At 43.9% G+C, this 25,186-nt stretch overlaps 1 protein-coding gene across 2 annotated transcripts; it reads left to right on the plus strand.

Annotated features, from left to right (window-relative positions):
* The first annotated feature begins 1,089 nt into the window (after window positions 1-1,089).
* Window positions 1,090-25,186, plus strand: mlc1 (modulator of VRAC current 1). Of its 2 annotated transcripts, XM_029633518.2 has the most exons (13): window positions 1,090-1,225; window positions 4,755-4,869; window positions 11,471-11,778; window positions 12,107-12,196; window positions 12,522-12,575; window positions 19,175-19,276; window positions 19,513-19,614; window positions 22,791-22,862; window positions 23,053-23,169; window positions 23,361-23,417; window positions 23,507-23,629; window positions 23,945-24,106; window positions 24,622-25,186. In XM_029633518.2, the coding sequence occupies exons 3-13, from the start codon at window positions 11,545-11,547 to the stop codon at window positions 24,700-24,702; spliced, it is 1,194 nt and encodes a 397-aa protein (XP_029489378.1). In that variant the 5' UTR covers window positions 1,090-1,225; window positions 4,755-4,869; window positions 11,471-11,544; the 3' UTR covers window positions 24,703-25,186. The 2 variants fall into 2 exon arrangements, with proteins under 2 accessions (XP_029489378.1, XP_029489377.1); XM_029633517.2 differs by lacking the exon at window positions 4,755-4,869.

Here is a 25,186-nt window from a genome sequence, read left to right on the forward strand (position 1 = left end):
TACTCTCCACTGCTTCAAACTTCTTCAAAACTCAGACATGATAGATCGACAACTCTGTGCTCTGCTGTGACCTTAGACACAGAATGGTACTGTGTTGAACTAAAGGCCTATGCTTTACTGAGACTGAGCAGCAATTCTGTGTCTTACGTTTGTTGAATTGTCCAGTGTGTGTAGAGGGGACGGAGGAAGGTGGAGGGGTGGAGGAGTTGTTGAAGAGTATCCATGGAAACGGCTGTCCAGGAACAATTTTAAACCAAGAGTATACTGCTTTGTTCAGAGTCTGAATGGAATCCCTGCTTGCGGGAACACACACACTCTCTCTCTCTCACACACACACACACACACTTTAAACACACAAACACTTTAAACAAACACTAATTATATTCAAAAGGATGTAATTTAGGGAAAAGTATTATGGGGAAACTTTCCATCAGATTAGCTGTTGCAGATGTGGCATGAAATCACATGAACCAAATGCCTCTCTGTCTCCTCTTTTCTAAAGCCCTGCCGGACAATTTGATTAACTGGACTGTGAAGTGTAGCTAGGAACCCAGAGTTATTTAACTGAAACAATGAGATTATTCTCGCTGTGTGTGTGTGTGTGTGTGTGTGTGTGTGTGTGTGTGTGTGTGTGTGTGTGTGTGTGTGTGTGTGTGTGTGTGTGTGTGTGTGTGTGTGTGTGACTGTTTGTCCCCATACCTTACGGAATTTGTGTGTGTCCGTGTGTTTGACCAAGTATCTGGGCCTGACTCTGTGTATTAGCTAAAGTGTGTTTGTATGTTCTGGGTGTGTGAGTAGATGGGTGGAAGGACAGAAGGGAAAGGTGGTCTGCCCTATCTATCTCTGCCCCTAGCGCGAGCCCCTTCTCCCCTTGTTTCTCTCCCCTCCTCCTCTCCTTTCCGCCTCTCCTCTCCCCTCTTTGTCATTCACAGGCTGTATGCCTCTGGCACAGAACGCGCTGGCAGCCTGAGAGGCATGGGTTTTTGTTCCCCTCTTTGAAAACAGCTAGCTCCAGAATTTTGTTGTCTCTTCTAAAGAGAGTGAGAGAGAGGGAGGGTGAGAGTGGGAGAGGGAGGGAGAGAGAGGGGGAGAGGGAAGAAACTGCTTTCCGAACGACAAAAACAAGTGTCTTCTATATGGGATTATAAAATTGCTGTGTGTTCTTTGAGAGAGATCTTGTGGGTAGAAAAGTTGGGGAGATACTACAAGACGGACAACTAAACAGGTGAGTGGGAGAGGAAGACGAGGGAACGGGAGATGAGAGGAGGGGAAGGAGAGGGTGGAAAGGGGGGTGTTTGAGTCAGATGAGACCTATAAGAGAGAGGGGAGTGGGTGTTGTTTTTGAAGTTCTGTAGGATTCATTGATGTGTGAACATTAATTTGCGTGTACTTCCATTTGTATTGATCTTGTTCCTTGATATCCCATTTTTATCTTCTATCCACTCAAACTTATACCTATTTTTCCTACACACCATTTTCACCCAGAGGTACATTTTATTTATTTATTTATTTTACCTTTATTTAACTAGGCAAGTCAGTTAAGAACAAATTCTTATTTCAATGACGGCCTAGGAACAGTGGGTTAACTGCCTGTTCAGGGGCAGAACGACAGATCTGTACCTTGTCAGCTCAGGATTTGAACGTGCAACCTTTCAGTTACTAGTCCAACACTCTAACCACTAGGCTACCCTGCCGCCCCTATGTACCCAGAGGTACATAATGCTCTCAGATGTTGTTTAGTCTGAACTACTTTGATGAATATAACTCATAATACATCTTGTTGATCTTCTATATTTTTTATTGGAAAGAAGATTCAAGAAATCAAGATTAATGGTAAAGAAAACTATTTTGTCTTATGACACTTTGTGCAAAATCCTTATTTAACAACTGATAATTTACTGAAATAACTTATTATTTCCATTTGTGCAGCCATTTTATCTCCCTAAAGAACCAAAGATATTGATGTTATTGTTTGATCCCGATTCTGATTCCTCAAAGTGCCTGAATGTCAGATACTGATTCTGTACTTCTGACAAAGTGTTGGAGTCCTTTCCTGCAGTCAAATGACCATGGGTGGAATGTTATTCATATTCTTCATATTTTCATAATTAATCAATATTATTCAACAACAAAAAACTGCCTAAAAGCCCGTGTTTCTACAAAAAAGGGTCTATCTAGAACCTTAAAGGGTTCTTCGGCTGTCCCCAGGGACGAACTGGGAATGAAAAATGGCCCTGGACTTTTTGACTCAGACCGGCCCACCAAAACCCCCCAGCGATACACCACCATCCACACAACCCACGCCACACTTTATGAAAAACAAGATTACTGAACAATATTTATAACAACGACTTTAGTAAAATAGATGTAAAATAGAACAAGTCATAGAATAAAATTAAAATAAACATATTTCCTACCTTGTTAAATTAGCCATTTCTGCAGCAGCTCATTTCTCTCATCAAGGCCATCTATAACCAGGTCATGGTCTAGGGCCGTTAAAACATCTCACTCAGTAGCCATGACCATAAAAGCCTCCAGGTGCTGTTGAGATAGAGTGCTCCTTTGCCTACTGTTGATGAATTTCAGAGTAGAGAAACTCCGCTCGCAAGCTACCTGGGTTACTGACAGGGTAAGGAAGGAACTTCTAAGCAAGGCCCAGGATGTGGTATGCGTCGGTCAATAGGTTGTACTGACTAAGAATACGGTAGCAACACACTGGACAGTCCTTGCAAGATGAACAGCTCTTGTTCACCATCTCCACGTCGTCTTCATTTCCTTCAGGTCCATAGTCCTCCATAGTCCTGGTTGTGTATTCTTCAAATCACGATTTTGACCTCTCTGGGATCGTTCGGGACGGTAGCGTCCCACCTCGCCAACAGCCAGTGAAATTGCAGGGCGCCAAATTCAAAACAACAGAAATCTCATAATTAAAATTCCTCAACCATACAAGTATTTTAGACCATTTTAAATATACACTTCTCGTTAATCCAACCACGGTGTCCGATTTCAAAAAGGCTTTTCGGCGAAAGCAGAACATATCATTATGTTAGGTCAGCAACTAGTCACAGAAAGCATTCAGCCATTTTCCAACCAAAGAGAGGTGTCACAAAAAGCACAAATATAGATAAAATGAATCACTAACCTTTGACGATCTTCATCAGATGACACTCCCGAGACTCAATGTTACACAATACATGTATGTTTTGTTCGATCAAGTTCATATTTATATCCAAAAACCTCAGTTTACATTGATGCCATGTTCAGAAGTGCCTCCAAAACATCCAGAGAAATTGCAGAGAGCCACATCAAATAACAGAAATACTCATCATAAACTTTGATGAAAGATACATGTTTTACATAGAATTAAAGAAAAACTTGTTCTTAATGCAACCACTGTGTCAGATTTCAAAAAAGCTTTACGGCAAAAGCACAATATTCAATAATCTGAGAACAGCGTTCAGCCACAAAAGCAAGCCATACAGTTACCCGCCAAATTGTGGAGTCAACAAAAGTCATAAATAGCATTATAAATCTTCACTTACCTTTACTGATCTTCGTTGGAATGCAGTCCCAGGACTCCCACTTCCACAAGAAATGTTTGTTTTGTTCGATTACGTTCATATTTAAAAACAAATACCTACGCTTTGTTCGCGCGTTTAGTTCACTATTCCAAAGGCACAGTGCGCGAGTGTAAAATCCAGACGAAAAGTCAAAAGAGTTCCATTACAGTTTGTAGAAACATGTCAAACGATGTTTACAATCAATCCTTAGGTTTTTTTTAAATAATAAATCTTCAATAATATTCCAACCGGACAACAGCGTATTCATTACAGAGAAGAAGGCACGGCGTGACCGAGCAGTAAACAACTGATTGGCCACAGCCTAGTCCACTTGTTGAAACAGCTCTTATTCGACACCCTTCCACAATAGAAGCCTCAAACAACTTTCTAAAGACTATTGACATCTGCTGGAAGCCTTGGGAAGTGCAATCTGGCCCCATAGACACAGCATATTGGATAGGCAATCACTTAAATGAAACTACAAAACCTCAGATTTCCCACTTCCTGGTTGGATTTGTCTCAGGTTTTCACCTGCCATATGAGTTCTGTTATACTCACAGACATCATTCAAACCGTTTTAGAAACTTCAGAGTGTTTTCTATCCAATACTACTAATAATATGCATATATTAGCATCTGGGACAGAGTAGCAGGCAGTTTACTCTGGGCACCTTATTCATCCAAGCTACTCAATACTGCCCCCTGTCACCAAGAAGTTAACCTTATGGTCCACTGTTCTACCAGACTCATGAGCTCACTCTGTAAATTGGTCACCGTTGCTCTGCTGTCAAATTTGATCAAACATTGTCTTAGTTATTGAAGGGCTGTCTGTGGAAGGGCTGTCTGTGGAAGGCCACTGGCACTGGATGTTAGCTGACTAAAGTGTTTAGAGTCCAGAAGAGCCATGTCGGCATACAAAGTGCCATTACTCAGAAATTGCCGATGGATGCTATCTATAATTGTATCCAGAATTTGATTATGAACACCAATCCTGTATGCACTCTCTGCCCAAGTCTCATCTTGTGCCATCTCTCCAGGCATGGTTTCCTTCTTTCTAGCCCTTTTCGTTGGCAGAGTGGTCTCTAACTCCTAGCTCTGTTTCCTTATCCCGTTCCTGCAACTTTCTGTTGGCCCACTGGACAAATGTGTCTGCAGCAGCCTTGACCTTTTCAAAATCTCTTGATGTTCCTTTCAGCTGCTCCTCTGTAGACACATCCATACGATGCGCAGACAGAATGTCCATTCCACTTGTTTGAAGATATTTTGAGACTGGTGAGGTGACCTGAATAATTCTGAGGAATATCTGAGCTGTAAGTATTGTTTCATACTTCAGCAACCCCTCAATGTATCCTTGTGCCTTGACCCATGCAATGGTGTTGATGTTTTTCTGATCTTGTATGGTTGAAAGAGTGAGAAGGACATCAACATACAGACCCTCATCTGGATTTCCAAAAGTTCCAAAGCCTTTCTTTAAGGCACTGTCTTTAGCCCACCAGCGTGTCTCTCCAATTGGAGCAAGACGTCTGTGTCTTTGGTCCTTGCTCTCCTTCTCCCAAATGTTCATCCTCTGGTAGGATTCACGGAAGAACACAGCTATGTTGTTAAGAAATACATAACCAACGTTTATCATTTTTTTAGGTTTTGTTACATCGTTAAATCCTTTTGCAAGAAAAATGGTCTACAGTCAAGGCAAAAAGTTTTGAGAATGACACAAATATACATTTTCACAAAGTCTGCTGCCTCAGTATGTATGATGGTAATTTTCATATACTCCAGAATGTTATGAAGAGTGATCAGATGAATTGCAATTAATTGCAAAGTCCCTCTTTGCCATGCAAATGAACTGAATCCCCCCCAAAAATTCCACTGCATTTCAGCCCTTCCACAAAAGGACCAGCTCACATCATGTCAGTGATTCTCTCATTAACATAGGTGTGAGTGTTGACGAGGACAAGGCTGGAGATCATTCTGTCATGCTGATTGAGTTCGAAGAACAGACTGGAAACTTCAAAAGGAGGGTGGTGCTTGGAATCATTGTTCTTCCTCTGTCAACCATGGTTACCTGCAAGGAAATACGTGTCATCATCATTGCTTTGCACAAAAGGGCTTCACAGACAAGGATATTGCTGCAGGTAGGATTGCACCTAAATCAACAATTTATCAGATCATCAAGAACTTCAGGGAGAGCGGTTCAATTGTTGTGAAGAAGGCTTCATGGCGCCCAAGAAAGTCCAGCAAGTGCCAGGACTGTCTCCTAAAGTTGATTCAGCTGCGGGATCGGGGCACCACCAGTACAGAGCTTTCTCAGGAATGGCAGCAGGCAGGTGTGAGTGCATCTGCCTGCACAGTGAGGCGAAGACTTTTGGAGGATGGCCTGGTGTCAAGAATGGCAGCAAAGAAGCCACTTCTCTCCAGGAAAAACATCAGGGACAGACTGATATTCTGCAAAAGGTACAGGGTTTGGACTGCTGAGGACTGGGGTAAAGTCATTTTCTCTGATGAATCCCCTTTCCGATTGTTTGGGGCATCCGGACAAAACCTTGTCCGGAGAAGACAAGGTGAGCGCTACCATCAGTCCTGTGTCATGCCAACTGTAAAGCATCCTGAGACCATTCATGAGTGGGGTTGCTTCTCAGCCAAGGGAGTGGGCTCACTCACAATTTTGCCTCAGAACACAGCCATGAATAAAGAGTGGAACCAACACATCCTCCGAGAGCAACTTCTCCCAACCATCCAGGAACAGTTTGGTGATGAACAATGCCTTTTCTAGCATGATGGAGCACCTTGCCATAAGGCAAAAGTGATAACTAAGTGGCTCGGGGAACAAAACTTCAATATTTTTGGGTCCATGGCCAGGAAACTCCCCAGACCTTAATCCCATTGAGAACTTGTGGTCAATCCTCAAGAGGCGGGTGGACAAACAAAAACCCACAAATTCTGACAAACTCCAAGCATTGATTATGCAAGAATGGGCTGCCATCAGTCAGGATGTGGCCCAGAAGTTAATTGACAGCATGCCAGGGTGGATTGCAGAGGTCTTGAAAAAGAAGGGTCAACACTGCAAACATTGACTCTTTGCATCAACTTCATGTAATTGTCAATAAAAGCCTTTGACACTTATGAAATGCTTGTAATTATAATTTAGTATTCCATAGTAACATCTGACAAAAAATATGTAAAGACACTGAAGCAGCAAACTTTGTGGAAATTAATATTTGTGTCATTCTCAAAACTTTTTGGACACGACTGTGCATTGGTGGTTAGTCTCTAAGTACTAACTTGTCAATAATCATAACCATTCATGCATAACAATGACTTCAACATTTTGAAAGTTTGCTCTAGTACATCAACCTTGTTTTAATGTCCAGCCCCATCCAGTCTGTGATTGGTCTGTTATAGCTAAATAGCCAGCTAGCTAAACCCAAACATTGCTTATCTTCTCCCTATTGCCTTCTGTCTTACCGCTTCAGCTGCAAAACCTTGACTATTGCTGGGCTCAATGGGCTGCTCTCTCTGCTCTCTCTCTCCTCTCTGCTGCCAGTGCCTTCAGGCTCACTAGGCTGAGATGATTGACTGGTAACGGCGCCAAATTAATAATTTGTTATTTTAAAACATTTGGCTGCATCAGCCACAAGGGACTTCAACCTCTTCTTCCTCTGCTTATCAGCACCACCTTTTACGTTTTTCTCTTTTTGTTTGTCCATCTTGCTCCACTCCACAATTTATCCAAATGTCACCACTTAACCTCTTATGCAAGGGGGCAGTATTTTCACGTCCGGATGAAAAGCGTGCCTTAAGTAAACTGCCTGTTACTCAGGCCCAGAAGCTAGAATATGCATAGTAGATTTGGATAGAAAACACTCTAAAATTTCCAAAACTGTTAAAATAATGTCTGTCAGTATAACAGAACTCATATGGCAGGCAAAGACTTGAGAAAAATCCAACCAGGAAGTGGGAAATCTGAGGTTTGTAGTTTTTCAAGTGATTGCCTATCCAATATCCAGTGTAAATGGGGTCAGATTGCACTTCCTAGGGCTTCCACTAGATGTCAACAGTCTTTAGAACGTTCTTTCAGGCTTCTATTGTGAAAGGGGAGTGAATAAGAGCTGTTTCAACCAGTGGTCTGGCTGAAAGCCTTTAGTTTAGTCACGCGCGCGGCCGTGAGCACAAGCTCCAGTCCCTTTCCTTTCTTATGACAAAGGAATTGTCCGGTTGGAATATTATTGAAGATTTGTGATAAATCTGACACCACGGTTGCATTAAGGAGAAGTGTATCTTTAATTCTATGTAAAACACTTGTATCTTTCATCAACGTTTATAATGAGTATTTCTGTAAATTGATGTGGCTCTCTGCAAAATCACCAGATGTTTTTTGGAGGCAAAACATTACTGAACATAACGCGCCAATGTAAACTGAGATTTTTGGATATAAATATGAACTTTATCGAACAAAACATACATGTATTGTGTAACATGAAGTCCTATGAGTACTATCTGATGAAGATCACCAAAGGTTAGTGATTCATTTTATCTCTATTTCTGCTTTTTGTGACTCCTCTCCTCTGGAAAATTGATGTTTTTTTGTGACTAGGCGCTGACCTAACATAATCGCATGGTATGCTTTCGTTGTAAAGCCTTTTTGAAATCGGACACTGTGGTTGGATTAACAACAAGTTTATCTTTAAAATTGTGTACAATACTTGTATGTTTGAGGAATTTGAATTATGGGATTTCTGTTGTTGGCTGTTGTCAAATCGATCCCGTTAACGGGATTTGAGCTCTAGTTAACAGAGATGGGAAAAAGGGCGGTGCCCAGGTAAAGATAGAATGGACTGGACCAAAAGTAATTGGCATGGGAGAGAGAGGCTGACAGATGGGCCAGTCAGTCGCATGGGCCAGTCAGACACACAGCACTTGGTTATTTTAACTTAAGCAGGGGCTGGGGTAATTTATATTTTGTGTTGCATGGGCCCCAATTGTCAAGCGGCCCACTGGGAAAACTCCCGGTGCTCCAGATGGCCAGTCCGTCATTGGCTGTCCCCATAGGAGAACCCTTTGAATAACCATTTTTGGTTGCAGGTAGAACCCTTTTGGATTCTTTGGGTACCAAAATGGGTTCTCTTATGGGGACAGCTGAAGAACCCTTTGGAACCCTTTTAAATGTTTCTATCAACAATGATAAGCCACCAGGGTCTGACAACTTGAATGGAAAATTACTGAGAATAATAGCAGATGATATTGCCACTCCTATTTGCCATATCTTCAATCTAAGCCTACTAGAAAGTGTGTGCCCTCAGGCCTATAGGGAAGCAAAAGTCATTCCGCTACCTAAGAATAGTAAAGCCCCCTTTACTGGCTCGAATAGCCGACCAATCAACCTGTTACCAACCCTTAGTAAACTTTGGAAAAAATTGTGTTTGACCAGATGCTATTTTACAGTAAACAAATTGCCAACAAACTTTTAGCACGCTTATAGGGAAGGACATTCAACAAGCACAGCACTTACTCAAATGACTGGTTGAGAGAAATTGATGATGAAAAGATTGTGGGGGCTGTTTTGTTAGACTTCAGTGTGACTTTTGACATTATCGATCATAGTCTGCTGCTGGAAAAACATATGTGTTATGGCTTTACACCACCACCCCCTATATTGTGGATAAAGAGTTACCTGTCTAACAGAACACAGAGGGTGTTCTTTAATGGAAGCATCTCCAACATAATCCAGGTAGAATCATGAATTCCCCAGGGCAGCTGTCTAGGCCCCTTACAAATTTTTGCACTTTACTAATGACATGCCACTGGCTTTGAGTAAAGCCAATGTGTACTTAAATGACTGCAACACTTAATTTCTTGATGCTACCCATCCCTTAAGCGGGATAATTGTCATCAGCAACCGCTGAATAGCATAGCGCCTCAGTCAAATAATATTACTAAAAATATTTATATTCTTGAAATCATAAGTGCAATATTGCAAAACACAGCTTAGCCTTTTGTTAATCCACCTGTCATCTCAGATTTTGAAATTATGCTTTACAGCGAAAGCAAACCAAGCGTTTGTGTAAGTTTATCGATCGCATGACAAAACATTAAGTACACTTAGCATCAGGTAGCTTGGTCACGAAAATCAGAAAAGCAATCAAATTAATAATTTACCTTTGATGATCTTCGGATGTTTTCACTTACGAGACTCCCAGTTACACAACAAATGTTCCTTTTGTTCGATAAAGATGATTTTTATATCCAAAATACCTCTGTTTGTTTGGCGCGTTATGTTCAGAAATCCACAGAAAGAGCGGTCACGACAACGCAGACAAATTCCAAATAATATCCCTAATGTCCACAGAAACATGGCAAACGTTTTTTATAATCAATCCTCAGGTTGTTTTTAAAATATATAATCGATAATATATCAACCGCAAATGTCTTTCACAGTAGGAGAGGGAAAAGCAATACCTATCCAAAGTCTGTTGCACTAGCACAACTCATGTGACCACGACGTGATGTTATCGTTCTGGCTCATTTTTCAAAATAAAAGCCTGAAACTATGTCTGAAGACTGTTGACACCTTGAGGAAGCGATAGACAAAGAAATCTGGTTGATATCCCTTTAAATGGAGCAATGGGAGGCTATGGAACATGGAGTTTTCAAAATAGAAGCCACTTCCTGGTTTGATTTTTCTCAGGGTTTCACCTGCAATATCAGTTCTGTTATACTCACAGACAATATTTTGACAGTTTTGGAAACTTGTGTTTTCTATCCTAATCTGTCAATTATATGCATATTCTAGCATCTTGTCCTGAGAAGTAGGCCGTTTACTTTGGGAACGTTATTTTTCCAAACATAAAAATAGTGCCCCCTAGCTTCAAGAGGTTATTAACAAAGAGCTGCAGTTAGTACCAGAATGGGTGGCAAGGAATAAGTTAGTCTTAAATATATATTTTTTAAACTAGAAGCATTGTATTTGGGACAAATCATTCACTCATCCCTAAACCTCAACTAAATATTGTAATGAATAACGTGGAAATTTAGTAAATTGAGATGACTAAACTGCTTGGAGTAACAATGGATTATAAACTGTCATGGTCAAAACATGCTGATACAACGGTAGCTAAGATGGGGAGAAGTCTGTCCATAATAAAGCTCTGCTCTGCCTTCTTATCAACACTATCAACAAGGCAGGTCCTACAGGCCCTAGTTTTGTCACACTTGGACTACTGTTCAGTCGTGTGGTCAGGTGCCACAAAGAGGGACTTAGGAAAATTACAATTGGCTCAGAACAGGGTAGCACGGCTGGCCCTTAAATGTACAGGAGTAGCTAACATTATTGATATGCATGTCAATCTCTCATGGCTCAAAGTGGAGGAGAGATCGACTTCATCATTACTTGTTTTTGTAAGAAGTGTTGACAAGCTGAATGTACCGAGCTGTCTGTTTAAACTACTAGCACACAGCTCAGACACTCATGCATACCTCACAAGACATGCCACCAGAGGTCTCTTCACAATCACCAAATCCAGAATAGACTATGGGAGGCGCACAGTACTACATAGAGACATGACTACATGGAACTCTATTCCTCATCGGGTAACTGATGCAAGCAGTAGAATCAGATTTAAAAAATAGATAAAAATACCCCTCATGGAACAGCGGGGACTGGGAAGAGACACATACACAGGTACAGCCACGTGCATATGCAGACAAACGCTAGTACTCTACACACACCTACATTGAAATAACGCTGTATGGTGGTATTATCCATTTTTGTATTGTAGATGTGTAGTGGTGTAATAATGTTATGATATGATGTACTGTTTTATCTTCTGTTTTATATGTAATGTAAGTGCCTTAATGTGTTTGGACCCCAGGAAGATTTAACCCACTGCAGTAACAGGTTCATGTCCGCTCTGCCAGACACACACAGGTTCCTCAGACCCCAGTGACCGTCCCATTGGACTATCTGGGGGCGCTGTCATTCATCTCTCACTATGATGCAGCGGGACGATCTGTCTGCCATGGAGGAGTTCAGCTACACCCAGATGCCCACGCTGGAGAGGGGGGGTGGCGGGGGTACGGTGGGCCGGCGGGGGTGTGCGGAGAGGGAGCGGCCAGAGAGCTACACGGTGGACGTGAGGGCCAGTGACCTGCAGCTTGCCCACTCTGAGAAGCCCATGCACCCCTGCCTCAGCTACAGGACCTGGCTCTACAGCGTCCTCATTGGGGTGAGAGGTCGGGAGGTCAAGAGTTAAAGGGATGGACAAATGTGGTATTCCAAAAACCCAGTGCTGCTGTAATTGATTACTCAATGCCCTTGATTGGTTAGAGAGAGCACATACATCTGGTTATTCCATTCACATTCGGGTTTGAAGACAGAAAAACACGAGCATAAAATCATCCCTCAAAGGGGGAATGTACAACCTCCCCACAGGGGTGAGAGAAAAGAGAACAGGGGTGGGGGAGACAACTTTTTGGTAAGTGAACTCTCCTCTTGGCAGTTTACATGCTAACCATTGTGCGGTGTGTGTGTGTGCGCGTGTGTGTGGTTCACAGAGCAGCCTGTTGGTCACAGCAGGCTTCTCTCTCTACCTGGGCAATGTGTTTCCTGCTGCTATGGACTATCTGCGCTGTGCTGCAGGCTCGGTGAGTGGCTCTCAGCTGACCAGAGTCTGAAAACAGGCTGATCCTCATGATCGTTGTTATTATTATGATAATTATCGTTACTTGATAGTACAGTACCTTCAAAATAGAACCCTTACAAGAGCAGAGACACGTGCTTCTAATCATGTTCATTAAAATAAAGACAAATCTGCCCAGTTACAAAAACGTTTAACACCTGGTGCCTATGAAACAGCATAGCACTGCAGGCAAGCAAATATTGAGAGTATGTACTATATTTGTGTAATCATGCGTGCCAGGCTTGAGAGCTACAGAGTGAGATTAGTATTTGTGTGTGTGTTTGTTTCAGAGTGTCCCGGCAGCAGTTGTCAGCTTTGCCATTGCCAAGAACCATCATGTTGCAGTGAGTACACAATAAATAGGCTTACGCTACTCAATGAGCAAATGTGCGTTTGTTGCATGAATGTTGTCCAGGGGCCACTGAGCTAATGCTGTCAGAATGTCCTCTTAATACTGTAAACATGTCCCCGTAATAATTTCAACGTGTCCCCGTAATAATGTCAACGTGTCCCCTTAACCTTAATACTGTAAACATGTCCCCATAATACTGTCAACGTGTCCCCGTAATACTGTAAACATGTCCCCGTAATAATATCAGAATGTCCCCTTAATACTGTCAGAATGTCCCCTTAATACTGTAAACATGTCCCCGTAATAATCTCAGAATGTCCCCTTAATACTGTCAGAATGTCCCCTTAATACTGTCAGAATGTCCCCTTAATACTGTCAACATATCCCCTTAATACTGTCAGAATGTCCCCTTAATACTGTCAGAATGTCCCCTTAATACTGTCAGAATGTCCCCGTAAAACTGCCAACCTGTCCCCTTAATACTGTCAACATGTCCCCTTAATACTGTCAGAATGTCCCCTTAATACTGTTAACATGTCCCCTTAATACTGTCAGAATGTCCCCTTAATACTGCCAACATGTCCCCTTAATACGGTCAACATGTCCCCTTAATACTGTTAACATGTCCCCTTAATACTGTCAGAATGTCCCCTTAATACTGTCAACATGTCCCATTAATACTGTAAACGTGTCCCCTTAATACTGTTAACATGTCCCCGTAATACTGTTAACATGTCCCCTTAATACTGTCAACATGTCCCCTTAATACTGTCAGAATGTCCCCTTAATACTGCCAACATGTCCCCTTAATACGGTCAACATGTCCCCTTAATACTGTCAGAATGTCCCCTTAATACTGCCAACATGTCCCCTTAATACGGTCAACATGTCCCCTTAATACTGTCACAATGTCCCCTTAATACTGTTAACATGTCCCCTTAATACTGTCAGAATGTCCCCTTAATACTGTCAACATGTCCCCTTAATACTGTCAGAATGTCCCATTAATACTGTAAATGTGTCCCCATAATACTGTTAACATGTCCCCGTAATACTGTTAACATGTCCCCTTAATACTGTCAACATGTCCCCTTAATACTGTCAGAATGTCCCCTTAATACTGCCAACATGTCCCCTTAATACGGTCAACATGTCCCCTTAATACTGTCAGAATGTCTCCTTAATACGGTCAACATGTCCCCTTAATACTGTCACAATGTCCCCTTAATACTGTTAACATATCCCCTTAATACTGTCAGAATGTCCCCTTAATACTGCCAACATGTCCCCTTAATACGGTCAACATGTCCCCTTAATACTGTCACAATGTCCCCTTAATACTGTTAACATATCCCCTTAATACTGCCAACATGTCCCCTTAATACGGTCAACATGTCCCCTTAATACTGTCAGAATGTCTCCTTAATACTGTTAACATGTCCTCTTAATACTGTCAACATGTCCCATTAATACTGTAAACGTGCCCCCTTAATACTGTTAACATGTCCCCATAATACTGTTAACATGTCCCCTTAATACTGTCAACATGTCCCCTTAATACTGTCACAATGTCCCCTTAATACTGTTAACATATCCCCTTAATACTGTCAGAATGTCCCCTTAATACTGTCAACATGTCCCCTTAATACGGTCAGAATGTCCCATTAATACTGTAAACGTGTCCCCTTAATACTGTTAACATGTCCCCGTAATACTGTCAACATGTCCCCTTAATACTGTAAACGTGTCCCCTTAATACTGTTAACATGTCCCCGTAATACTGTTAACATGTCCCCTTAATACTGTCAACATGTCCCCTTAATACTGTCAGAATGTCCCCTTAATACTGCCAACATGTCCCCTTAATACGGTCAACATGTCCCCTTAATACTGTCACAATGTCCCCTTAATACTGTCAACATGTCCTCTTAATACTGTCAACATGTCCCATTAATACTGTAAACGTGTCCCCTTAATACTGTTAACATGTCCCTGTAATACTGTTAACATGTCCCCTTAATACTGTCAACATGTCCCCTTAATACTGTCAGAATGTCCCCTTAATACTGCCAACATGTCCCCTTAATACGGTCAACATGTCCCCTTAATACTGTCAGAATGTCCCCTTAATACTGCCAACATGTCCCCTTAATACGGTCAACATGTCCCCTTAATACTGTCAGAATGTCCCCTTAATACTACCAACATGTCCCCTTAATACGGTCAACATGTCCCCTTAATACTGTCACAATGTCCCCTTAATACTGTTAACATATCCCCTTAATACTGTCAACATGTCCCCTTAATACTGTCAGAATGTCCCCTTAATACTGTCAACATGTCCCCTTAATACTGTCAGAATGTCCCATTAATACTGTAAACGTGTCCCCTTAATACTGTTAACATGTCCCCGTAATACTGTTAACATGTCCCCGTAATACTGTTAACATGTCCCATTAATACTGTAAACGTGTCCCCTTAATACTGTAAACGTGTCCCATTAATACTGTAAACGTGCCCCCTTAATACTGTTAACATGTCCCCGTAATACTGTTAACATGTCCCCTTAATACTGTCAACATGTCCCCTTAATACTGTCACAATGTCCCCTTAATACTGTTAACATATCCCCTTAATACTGTCAGAATGTCCCCTTAATACTGTCAACATGTCCCCTTAATACTGTCAGAATGTCCCATTAATACTGTAAACGTGTCCCCTTAATACTGTTAACATGTCCCCGTAATACTGTCAACATGTCCCCTTAATACTGTAAACGTGTCCCCTTAATACTGTTAACATGTCCCCGTAATACTGTTAACATGTCCCCTTAATACTGTCAACATGTCCCCTTAATACTGTCAGAATGTCTCCTTAATACGGTCAACATGTCCCCTTAATACTGTCACAATGTCCCCTTAATACTGTTAACATATCCCCTTAATACTGTCAGAATGTCCCCTTAATACTGCCAACATGTCCCCTTAATACGGTCAACATGTCCCCTTAATACTGTCACAATGTCCCCTTAATACTGTTAACATATCCCCTTAATACTGCCAACATGTCCCCTTAATACGGTCAACATGTCCCCTTAATACTGTCAGAATGTCTCCTTAATACTGTTAACATGTCCCCTTAATACTGGCAACATGTCCCCTTAATACTGTCAACATGTCCCCTTAATACTGTCAGAATGTCCCATTAATACTGTAAACGTGTCCCCTTAATACTGTTAACATGTCCCCGTAATACTGTCAACATGTCCCCTTAATACTGTAAACGTGTCCCCTTAATACTGTTAACATGTCCCCGTAATACTGTTAACATGTCCCCTTAATACTGTCAACATGTCCCCTTAATACTGTCAGAATGTCCCCTTAAATACTGCCAACATGTCCCCTTAATACGGTCAACATGTCCCCTTAATACTGTCACAATGTCCCCTTAATACTGTCAACATGTCCTCTTAATACTGTCAACATGTCCCATTAATACTGTAAACGTGTCCCCTTAATACTGTTAACATGTCCCTGTAATACTGTTAACATGTCCTCTTAATACTGTCAACATGTCCCCTTAATACTGTCAGAATGTCCCCTTAATACTGCCAACATGTCCCCTTAATAGGGTCAACATGTCCCCTTAATACTGTCAGAATGTCCCCTTAATACTGCCAACATGTCCCCTTAATACGGTCAACATGTCCCCTTAATACTGTCAGAATGTCCCCTTAATACTACCAACATGTCCCCTTAATACGGTCAACATGTCCCCTTAATACTGTCACAATGTCCCCTTAATACTGTTAACATATCCCCTTAATACTGTCAACATGTCCCCTTAATACTGTCAGAATGTCCCCTTAATACTGTCAACATGTCCCCTTAATACTGTCAGAATGTCCCATTAATACTGTAAACGTGTCCCCTTAATACTGTTAACATGTCCCCGTAATACTGTTAACATGTCCCTGTAATACTGTCAACATGTCCCATTAATACTGTAAACGTGTCCCCTTAATACTGTTAACATGTTCCTGTAATACTGTTAACATGTCCCCTTAATACTGCCAACATGTCCCCTTAATACGGTCAACATGTCCCCTTAATACTGTCACAATGTCCCCTTAATACTGTTAACATGTCCCCTTAATACTGTCAGAATGTCCCCTTAATACTGTCAACATGTCCCCTTAATACTGTCAGAATGTCCCATTAATACTGTAAATGTGTCCCCGTAATACTGTTAACATGTCCCCGTAATACTGTTAACATGTCCCTGTAATACTGTCAACATGTCCCCTTAATACTGTAAACGTGTCCCCTTAATACTGTTAACATGTCCCCGTAATACTGTTAACATGTCCCCTTAATACTGTCAGAATGTCCCCTTAATACTGCCAACATGTCCCCTTAATACGGTCAACATGTCCCCTTAATACTGTCAGAATGTCTCCTTAATACGGTCAACATGTCCCCTTAATACTGTCACAATGTCCCCTTAATACTGTTAACATATCCCCTTAATACTGTCAGAATGTCCCCTTAATACTGCCAACATGTCCCCTTAATACGGTCAACATGTCCCCTTAATACTGTCAGAATGTCTCCTTAATACTGTTAACATGTCCCCTTAATACTGGCAACATATCCCCTTAATACTGTCAGAATGTCCCCTTAAAACTGTCAACATGTCCCATTAATACTGTAAACGTGTCCCCTTAATACTGTTAACATGTTCCTGTAATACTGTTAACATGTCCCCTTAATACTGCCAACATGTCCCCTTAATACGGTCAACATGTCCCCTTAATACTGTCACAATGTCCCCTTAATACTGTTAACATGTCCCCTTAATACTGTCAGAATGTCCCCTTAATACTGTCAACATGTCCCCTTAATACTGTCAGAATGTCCCATTAATACTGTAAATGTGTCCCCGTAATACTGTTAACATGTCCCCGTAATACTGTTAACATGTCCCTGTAATACTGTCAACATGTCCCCTTAATACTGTAAACGTGTCCCCTTAATACTGTTAACATGTCCCCGTAATACTGTTAACATGTCCCCTTAATACTGTCAGAATGTCCCCTTAATACTGCCAACATGTCCCCTTAATACGGTCAACATGTCCCCTTAATACTGTCAGAATGTCTCCTTAATACGGTCAACATGTCCCCTTAATACTGTCACAATGTCCCCTTAATACTGTTAACATATCCCCTTAATACTGTCAGAATGTCCCCTTAATACTGCCAACATGTCCCCTTAATACGGTCAACATGTCCCCTTAATACTGTCAGAATGTCTCCTTAATACTGTTAACATGTCCCCTTAATACTGGCAACATATCCCCTTAATACTGTCAGAATGTCCCCTTAAAACTGTCAACATGTCCCATTAATACTGTAAACGTGCCCCCTTAATACTGTTAACATGTCCCCGTAATACTGTTAACATGTCCCCTTAATACTGTCAACATGTCCCCTTAATACTGTCACAATGTCCCCTTAATACTGTTAACATATCCCCTTAATACTGTCAACATGTCCCCTTAATACTGTCAGAATGTCCCCTTAATACTGTCAACATGTCCCCTTAATACTGTCAGAATGTCCCCTTAATACTGTCACAATGTCCCCTTAATACTGTTAACATGTCCCCGTAATACTGTCAACATGTCCCCTTAATACTGTAAACGTGTCCCCTTAATACTGTTAACATGTCCCCGTAATACTGTTAACATGTCCCCTTAATACTGTCAACATGTCCCCTTAATACTGTCAGAATGTCCCCTTAATACTGCCAACATGTCCCCTTAATACGGTCAACATGTCCCCTTAATACTGTCAGAATGTCCCCTTAATACTGCCAACATGTCCCCTTAATACGGTCAACATGTCCCCTTAATACTGTCAGAATGTCCCCTTAATACTGCCAACATGTCCCCTTAATACGGTCAACATGTCCCCTTAATACTGTCACAATGTCCCCTTAATACTGTTAACATATCCCCTTAATACTGTCAACATGTCCCCTTAATACTGTCAGAATGTCCCCTTAATACATTCAACATGTCCCCTTAATACTGTCAGAATGTCCCATTAATACTGTAAACGTGTCCCCTTAATACTGTTAACATGTCCCCGTAATACTGTTAACATGTCCCTGTAATACTGTCAACATGTCCCCTTAATACTGTTAACATGTCCCCGTAATACTGTTAACATGTCCCTGTAATACTGTTAACATGTCCCCGTAACACTGTTAACACCTCCCCATAATACTGTCAACATGTCCCCTTAATATTGTCAATATGTCCCCATAATACTGTCAACATGTCCCCTTAATATTGTCAATATGTCCCCTTAATACTGTCAACATGTCCCCTTAATACTGTCAACATGTCCCCTTAATACTGTCAACATGTCCCCGTAATAATGTCAACATGTCCCCGTAATAATGTCAACATGTCCCCGTAATACTGTCAACATGTCCCCTTAATACTGTTAACATGTCCCCTTAATACTGTCAACATGTCCCTGATGTAAGTGCTAATAATATATATTACATCTGTGATTGACAGGTGTCAGATTTCCAGGTGGTATTTGTGTCCACCTTCGCTGTGACGACCACTTGCCTGGTGTGGTTTGGCTGTAAACTGGTGTTGAGTCCCTCTGCTGTCAATGTGAGTCTACAGCTGATCTGTTTTTCTCTTCTCTGTGCACCCTGGATGTAGTTGCCCTAAGGCAAAGCCTTGAGGGGCTTCAATTGTTTGTTTGCATGATACGCTAAAACCTGACTTGCATTACAATCACACACACATGCATGTTGTAGGATACAGATGTTGAATGAATCTCTTACCTGTCTCTGACAATCTCTCTTCCCTCCTCTGTTTTTCTCCCATGGCCCGCCGCTGTTCAGATCAACTTTAACCTCATCCTGCTGATTCTGCTGGAGGTGCTGATGGCCAGTACAGTCATCCTGTCTGCACGCTCTGCAGAGGACTGCTGTAGCCACAGGAAGGTGTGTGTGTTATTGTTAAAGCTGGGAAACAGTATACAGTATGTGCATGTGTTGGCTGTACTCTTATTTATCTTATATTGTGCTGTGTAGGATTGTTTGTCTGCATGTCATTATAATATGCCATCCCTCTCTCTCCCCCTCCCTCCACACTGTATGTCCTCTCTCTCCCCCTCCGCACTGTATATCCTCTCTCTCCCCCTCCCTCCGCACTGTATGTCCTCTCTCCCCCTCCCTCCGCACTGTATGTCCTCTCTCTCCCCTCCCTCCACACTGTATGTCCTCTCTCTCCCCTCCCTCCACACTGTATGTCCTCTCTCTCCCCTCCCTCCACACTGTATGTCCTCTCTCTCCCCCTCCCTCCACACTGTATGTCCTCTCTCCCCCTCCCTCCACACTGTATGTCCTCTCTCCCCTCCCTCCACACTGTATGTCCTCTCTCTCCCTCCACACTGTATGTCCTCTCTCTCCCCCTCCCTCCACACTGTATGTCCTCTCTCTCCCCTCCCTCCACACTGTATGTCCTTTCTCTCCCCCTCCCTCCACACTGTATGTCCTCTCTCTCCCCTCCTTCCACACTGTATGTCCTCTCTCTCCCCCTCCCTCCACACTGTATGTCCTCTCTCCCCCTCCCTCCACACTGTATGTCCTCTCTCCCCTCCCTCCACACTGTATGTCCTTTCTCTCCCCTCCCTCCACACTGTATGTCCTCTCTCTCCCCCTCCCTCCACACTGTATGTCCTCTCTCTCCCCCTCCCTCCACACTGTATGTCCTCTCTCCCCCTCCCTCCACACTGTATGTCCTCTCTCCCCTCCCTCCACACTGTATGTCCTCTCTCCCCTCCCTCCGCACTGTATGTCCTCTCTCTCCCCCTCCCTCCGCACTGTATGTCCTCTCTCTCCCCCTCCCTCCGCACTGTATGTCCTCTCTCTCCCCTCCATCCGCACTGTATGTCCTCTCTCTCCCCCTCCCTCCGCACTGTATGTCCTCTCTCTCCCCCTCCCTCCACACTGTATGTCCTCTCTCCCCCTCCCTCCACACTGTATGTCCTCTCTCCCCTCCCTCCACACTGTATGTCCTCTCTCCCCTCCCTCCGCACTGTATGTCCTCTCTCCCCCTCCCTCCGCACTGTATGTTCTCTCTCTCCCCTCCACACTGTATGTCCTCTCTCTCCCCCTCCGCAATGTATGTGCTCTCTCTCCCCTCCACACTGTATGTCCTCTCTCTTCCCCTCCACACTGTATGTCCTCTCTCTCCTGCTCCGCACTGTATATCCTCTCTCTCCCCCTCCCTCCGCACTGTATGTCCTCTCTCTCCCCTCCCTCCACACTGTATGTCCTCTCTCTCCCCTCCCTCCACACTGTATGTCCTTTCTCTCCCCCTCCCTCCACACTGTATGTCCTCTCTCTCCCCTCCCTCCACACTGTATGTCCTCTCCCCCTCCCTCCACACTGTATGTCCTCTCCCCCTCCCTCCACACTGTATGTCCTCTCTCCCCTCCATCCGCACTATATGTCCTCTCTCTCCCCCTCCCTCCACACTGTATGTCCTCTCTCTCCCCCTCCCTCCACACTGTATGTCCTCTCTCCCCTCCCTCCACACTGTATGTCCTCTCTCCCCCTCCCTCCGCACTGTATGTCCCTCTCTCCCCTCCCTCCACACTGTATGTCCTCTCTCCCCCTCCCTCCACACTGTATGTCCTCTCTCCCCCTCCCTCCGCACTGTATGTCCTCTCTCTCCCCTCCCTCCGCACTGTATGTCCTCTCTCTCCCCCTCCATCCGCACTATATGTCCTCTCTCTCCCCCCTCCCTCCGCACTGTATGTCCTCTCTCTCCCCTCCCTCCGCACTGTATGTCCTCTCTCTCCCCCTCCACACTTTATGTCCTCTCTCTCTCCCTCCACACTGTATGTCCTCTCTCTCCCCTCCCTCCACACTGTATGTCCTCTCTCTCTCCCTCCCTCCACACTGTATGTCCTCTCTCCCCTCCCTCCGCACTGTATGTCCTCTCTCTCCCCTCCCTCCACACTGTATGTCCCTCTCTCCCCTCCCTCCACACTGTATGTCCTTTCTCTCCCCTCCCTCCACACTGTATGTCCTCTCTCTCCCCCTCCCTCCACACTGTATGTCCTTTCTCTCCCCCTCCCTCCACACTGTATGTCCTCTCTCTCCCCCTCCCTCCACACTGTATGTCCTCTCTCTCCCCCTCCGCAATGTATGTGCTCTCTCTCCCCCTCCACACTGTATGTCCTCTCTCTCCCCTCCACACTGTATGTGCTCTCTCTCCTCCTCCACACTGTATGTCCTCTCTCTCCCCTCCACACTGTATGTCCTCTCTCTCCCCTCCACACTGTATGTGCTCTCTCTCCCCTCCACACTGTATGTCCTCTCTCTCCCCTCCACACTATATGTCCTCTCTCTCCCCCCTCCCTCCGCACTGTATGTCCTCTCTCTCCCCCTCCCTCCGCACTGTATGTCCTCTCTCTCCCCTCCACACTGTATGTCCTCTCTCCCCCTCCGCAATGTATGTGCTCTCTCTCCCCTCCACACTGTATGTCCTCTCTCTTCCCCTCCACACTGTATGTCCTCTCTCTCCCCCTCCGCACTGTATATCCTCTCTCTCCCCTCCCTCCGCACTGTATGTCCCTCTCTCCCCCTCCCTCCACACTGTATGTCCCTCTCTCCCCCTCCCTCCACACTGTATGTCCTTTCTCTCCCCCTCCCTCCACACTGTATGTCCTCTCTCTCCCCCTCCCTCCACACTGTATGTGCTCTCTCTCCCCCTCCACACTGTATATCCTCTCTCTCCCCTCCCTCCGCACTGTATGTCCTCTCTCTTCCCCTCCCTCCGCACTGTATGTCCTCTCTCTCCCCCTCCCTCCGCACTGTATGTCCTCTCTCCCCTCCCTCCGCACTGTATGTCCTCTCTCTCCCCCTCCCTCCGCACTGTATGTCCTCTCTCTCCCCCTCCACACTGTATGTCCTCTCTCCCCCTCCGCACTGTATGTCCTCTCTCTCCCCTCCGCACTGTATGTCCTCTCTCCCCCTCCACACTGTATGTCCTCTCTCTTCCCCTCCCTCCGCACTGTATGTCCTCTCTCTTCCCATTCTCTCTCTCTCTGATTCTCCCTCTCCCCCACTTTGTACCGCCTCCTTCTCCCTCCCTTTCTCTCCCTCAGCCCGTGACATATGACGGTCCTGTGGTTCTGACACCGGCCGTCTTTCCCACCCGACTTCTAAAGGCCTACTCTGTGAGCACATAGACACTGAGTTTCTGTGTTCATGAATGAGATACATTATTACACATTCTACTATGTACTCTTAACAGTGGCTCTAATGTTTGTACATTGAAACACCACACGTACGCCGGCTACATTGTTGTTCAGCACAGTACACCAGCATTGATACAGCATCCCAATGGTCACTGCTATTTTCTGACAGGTGATTGAGGTGATAGTAGGAATCTCGGCTGTGTTTGGCGGTATCATCGCTCTCAACATGGACGTCTTGCTCCCTGGTCCATACCTGTCTGTCACCTTCTTCTGGATCTTAGTGGCTGTGAGTTAAGCTGCCTGTGTTACATTGGGCCTATATAACAGTGGTTCCAAAAAGTGTTGTACCCACCAAAGAGGCTAATTGTTTGCAGACACATCCCAGTCTTCATTCATGACCCAATAATCTGTCTGTGACTCAGCAATGGGTAAGAGACTGAATCACTTGTGCCTCTATTTTGGTCCCTGTCTCTGCAGTGTTTCCCCAGTGCCATTGCCAGCCATGTCGTGGCAGAATACCCCAACAAGTGTCTGGTGAGTTTTTAAAGGTTATGTATTCTGGACAGGTGTCACGCTCAACCACTACCTCACTGAAGACTATTTATCCCCCCGCCGCCTCTCAGGTGGAGATGCTGATTGCCATCAGCAGTGTGACATCCCCACTGCTCTTCTCAGCCTCAGGCTTCCTCTCCTGCAGTGTGCTCAGTTTCATTGACATCTTCCTGCATGAGGTGCCTACAGCCAAGGTGAGCTGCCTAGTGCTCTGTGACACAGTAGGTAGAGTCTGTGTAAATAGGATGAGCTCAGAAGGATTGCCTCGGGGAAGCCTCCAGCTCAAAGTCATTGTCCGTTTTTGACAAACATGCTCAAGATATAACTAATGACCATCGAGAAATTCAATGAAATATAAAATCATACAGAGCTTTTCATGTGGTGGTTATAACTCAGATAGTGAGTGAATCCCAAAGTTTTGACAAAGGGACATGCGACATGCTCAAGAATGATTCTGTGGTTGTAACTTAGATGATGTACCAATACAACATGCATGTGTGTGTCCCTAGCAATCGTATGAGATCCTGCTGCTGATTCTGATGGCGCTGCTGCTGGTGCAGGCAGTTCTGACTCTGGCCACCGTGGTGCACTGTGCCTCCTACAAGAGCCAGCTCCGCATGGGGGGTCCAGAGTGGGATGACAGCCTGCAGCTCCCAGCCTTCCACTCAGAGGTACACACACATACTGTTCACACAGTCATGCAGACTCCCATAGACATGAACTAGGACCAACACTCTCCTATTGTACTCTCCTATCATACTGCATACAGTCTCTCTCTCTCTCTTTCTCCCTCTTGCTGTCTATCTCTCAACCACGCACGCATGCACACAGACTCACACACACACATATCTTTAGCAGATGAGATGTTGTGCTCTATGACTCACTGATGAAGATTCACTGATGAAGAGTCATTGACGAAGAGTCACTGATACTTTGACATACTGAGGTGAGAGATGCACCAGCTCTCTGAAAATGTCAGTAATGTGTGAGGAGGAGTGATGCCTATGTCTAAGCTGGTCATTCATGGAAAAACAGTATGTTGTGCATTGACGGTGTGCAGACCGCAGTGACAAAGTACTGTATAACTGTCTCTGCTCTGTCTCTCTATTTCCTTTTCTAAATGATCTCCTCTCCTTTCCTATCCATCCCCTCTTCCCTTTTCCCTCCCTCCATCTTGCTCACTCAGCAACAAGCATCCAATGGAACACTGCGGGAGTTTGACAAAGACAAGGCCTGGAAGGCGGTTGTGGTCCAAATGGCACAGTGAACAGAGGAGGAGGAGAAGGAGGACAAAACAGAAAAGACAGACAAGGAAAAATAAATAATGAATACCGTCAGTCAGTTTCCCTGTCAGAGAAAAGAAAAAGAAAATGAGCAAGGGGGAGGACAAAAGAGTGAGGGGATGGAGAGGAAGGATACAGTAGGAAGTGTGTGACGTCATAAGCATTCACATATCTCTGAGGTCTACATTTTAAAACATGCTATAACAATCTCCTTACTGTGTACAATCTGTAGACAATTGAGTACTCTCATGCCTCCTTGTACTGTATTTGTGGCACAGTATTCTTTCAGTCTTTGTCTGTATGTAGTTATCTTTATATATAGAGCTTTAGGTCTAATTGATATTTACATGGAGATTTACATATACAACAGACCTTCAGTTTTTTACTATAAAACTATTGTGTCCTTTAGATACAGTTGGTAATTGTATTCCTGTCATGTCGACAAATAAAACAATTTATACACCATCA

This window comes from Oncorhynchus nerka, linkage group LG25 (assembly GCF_034236695.1).
Source record: "Oncorhynchus nerka isolate Pitt River linkage group LG25, Oner_Uvic_2.0, whole genome shotgun sequence".
NCBI lineage: Eukaryota > Metazoa > Chordata > Actinopteri > Salmoniformes > Salmonidae > Oncorhynchus > Oncorhynchus nerka.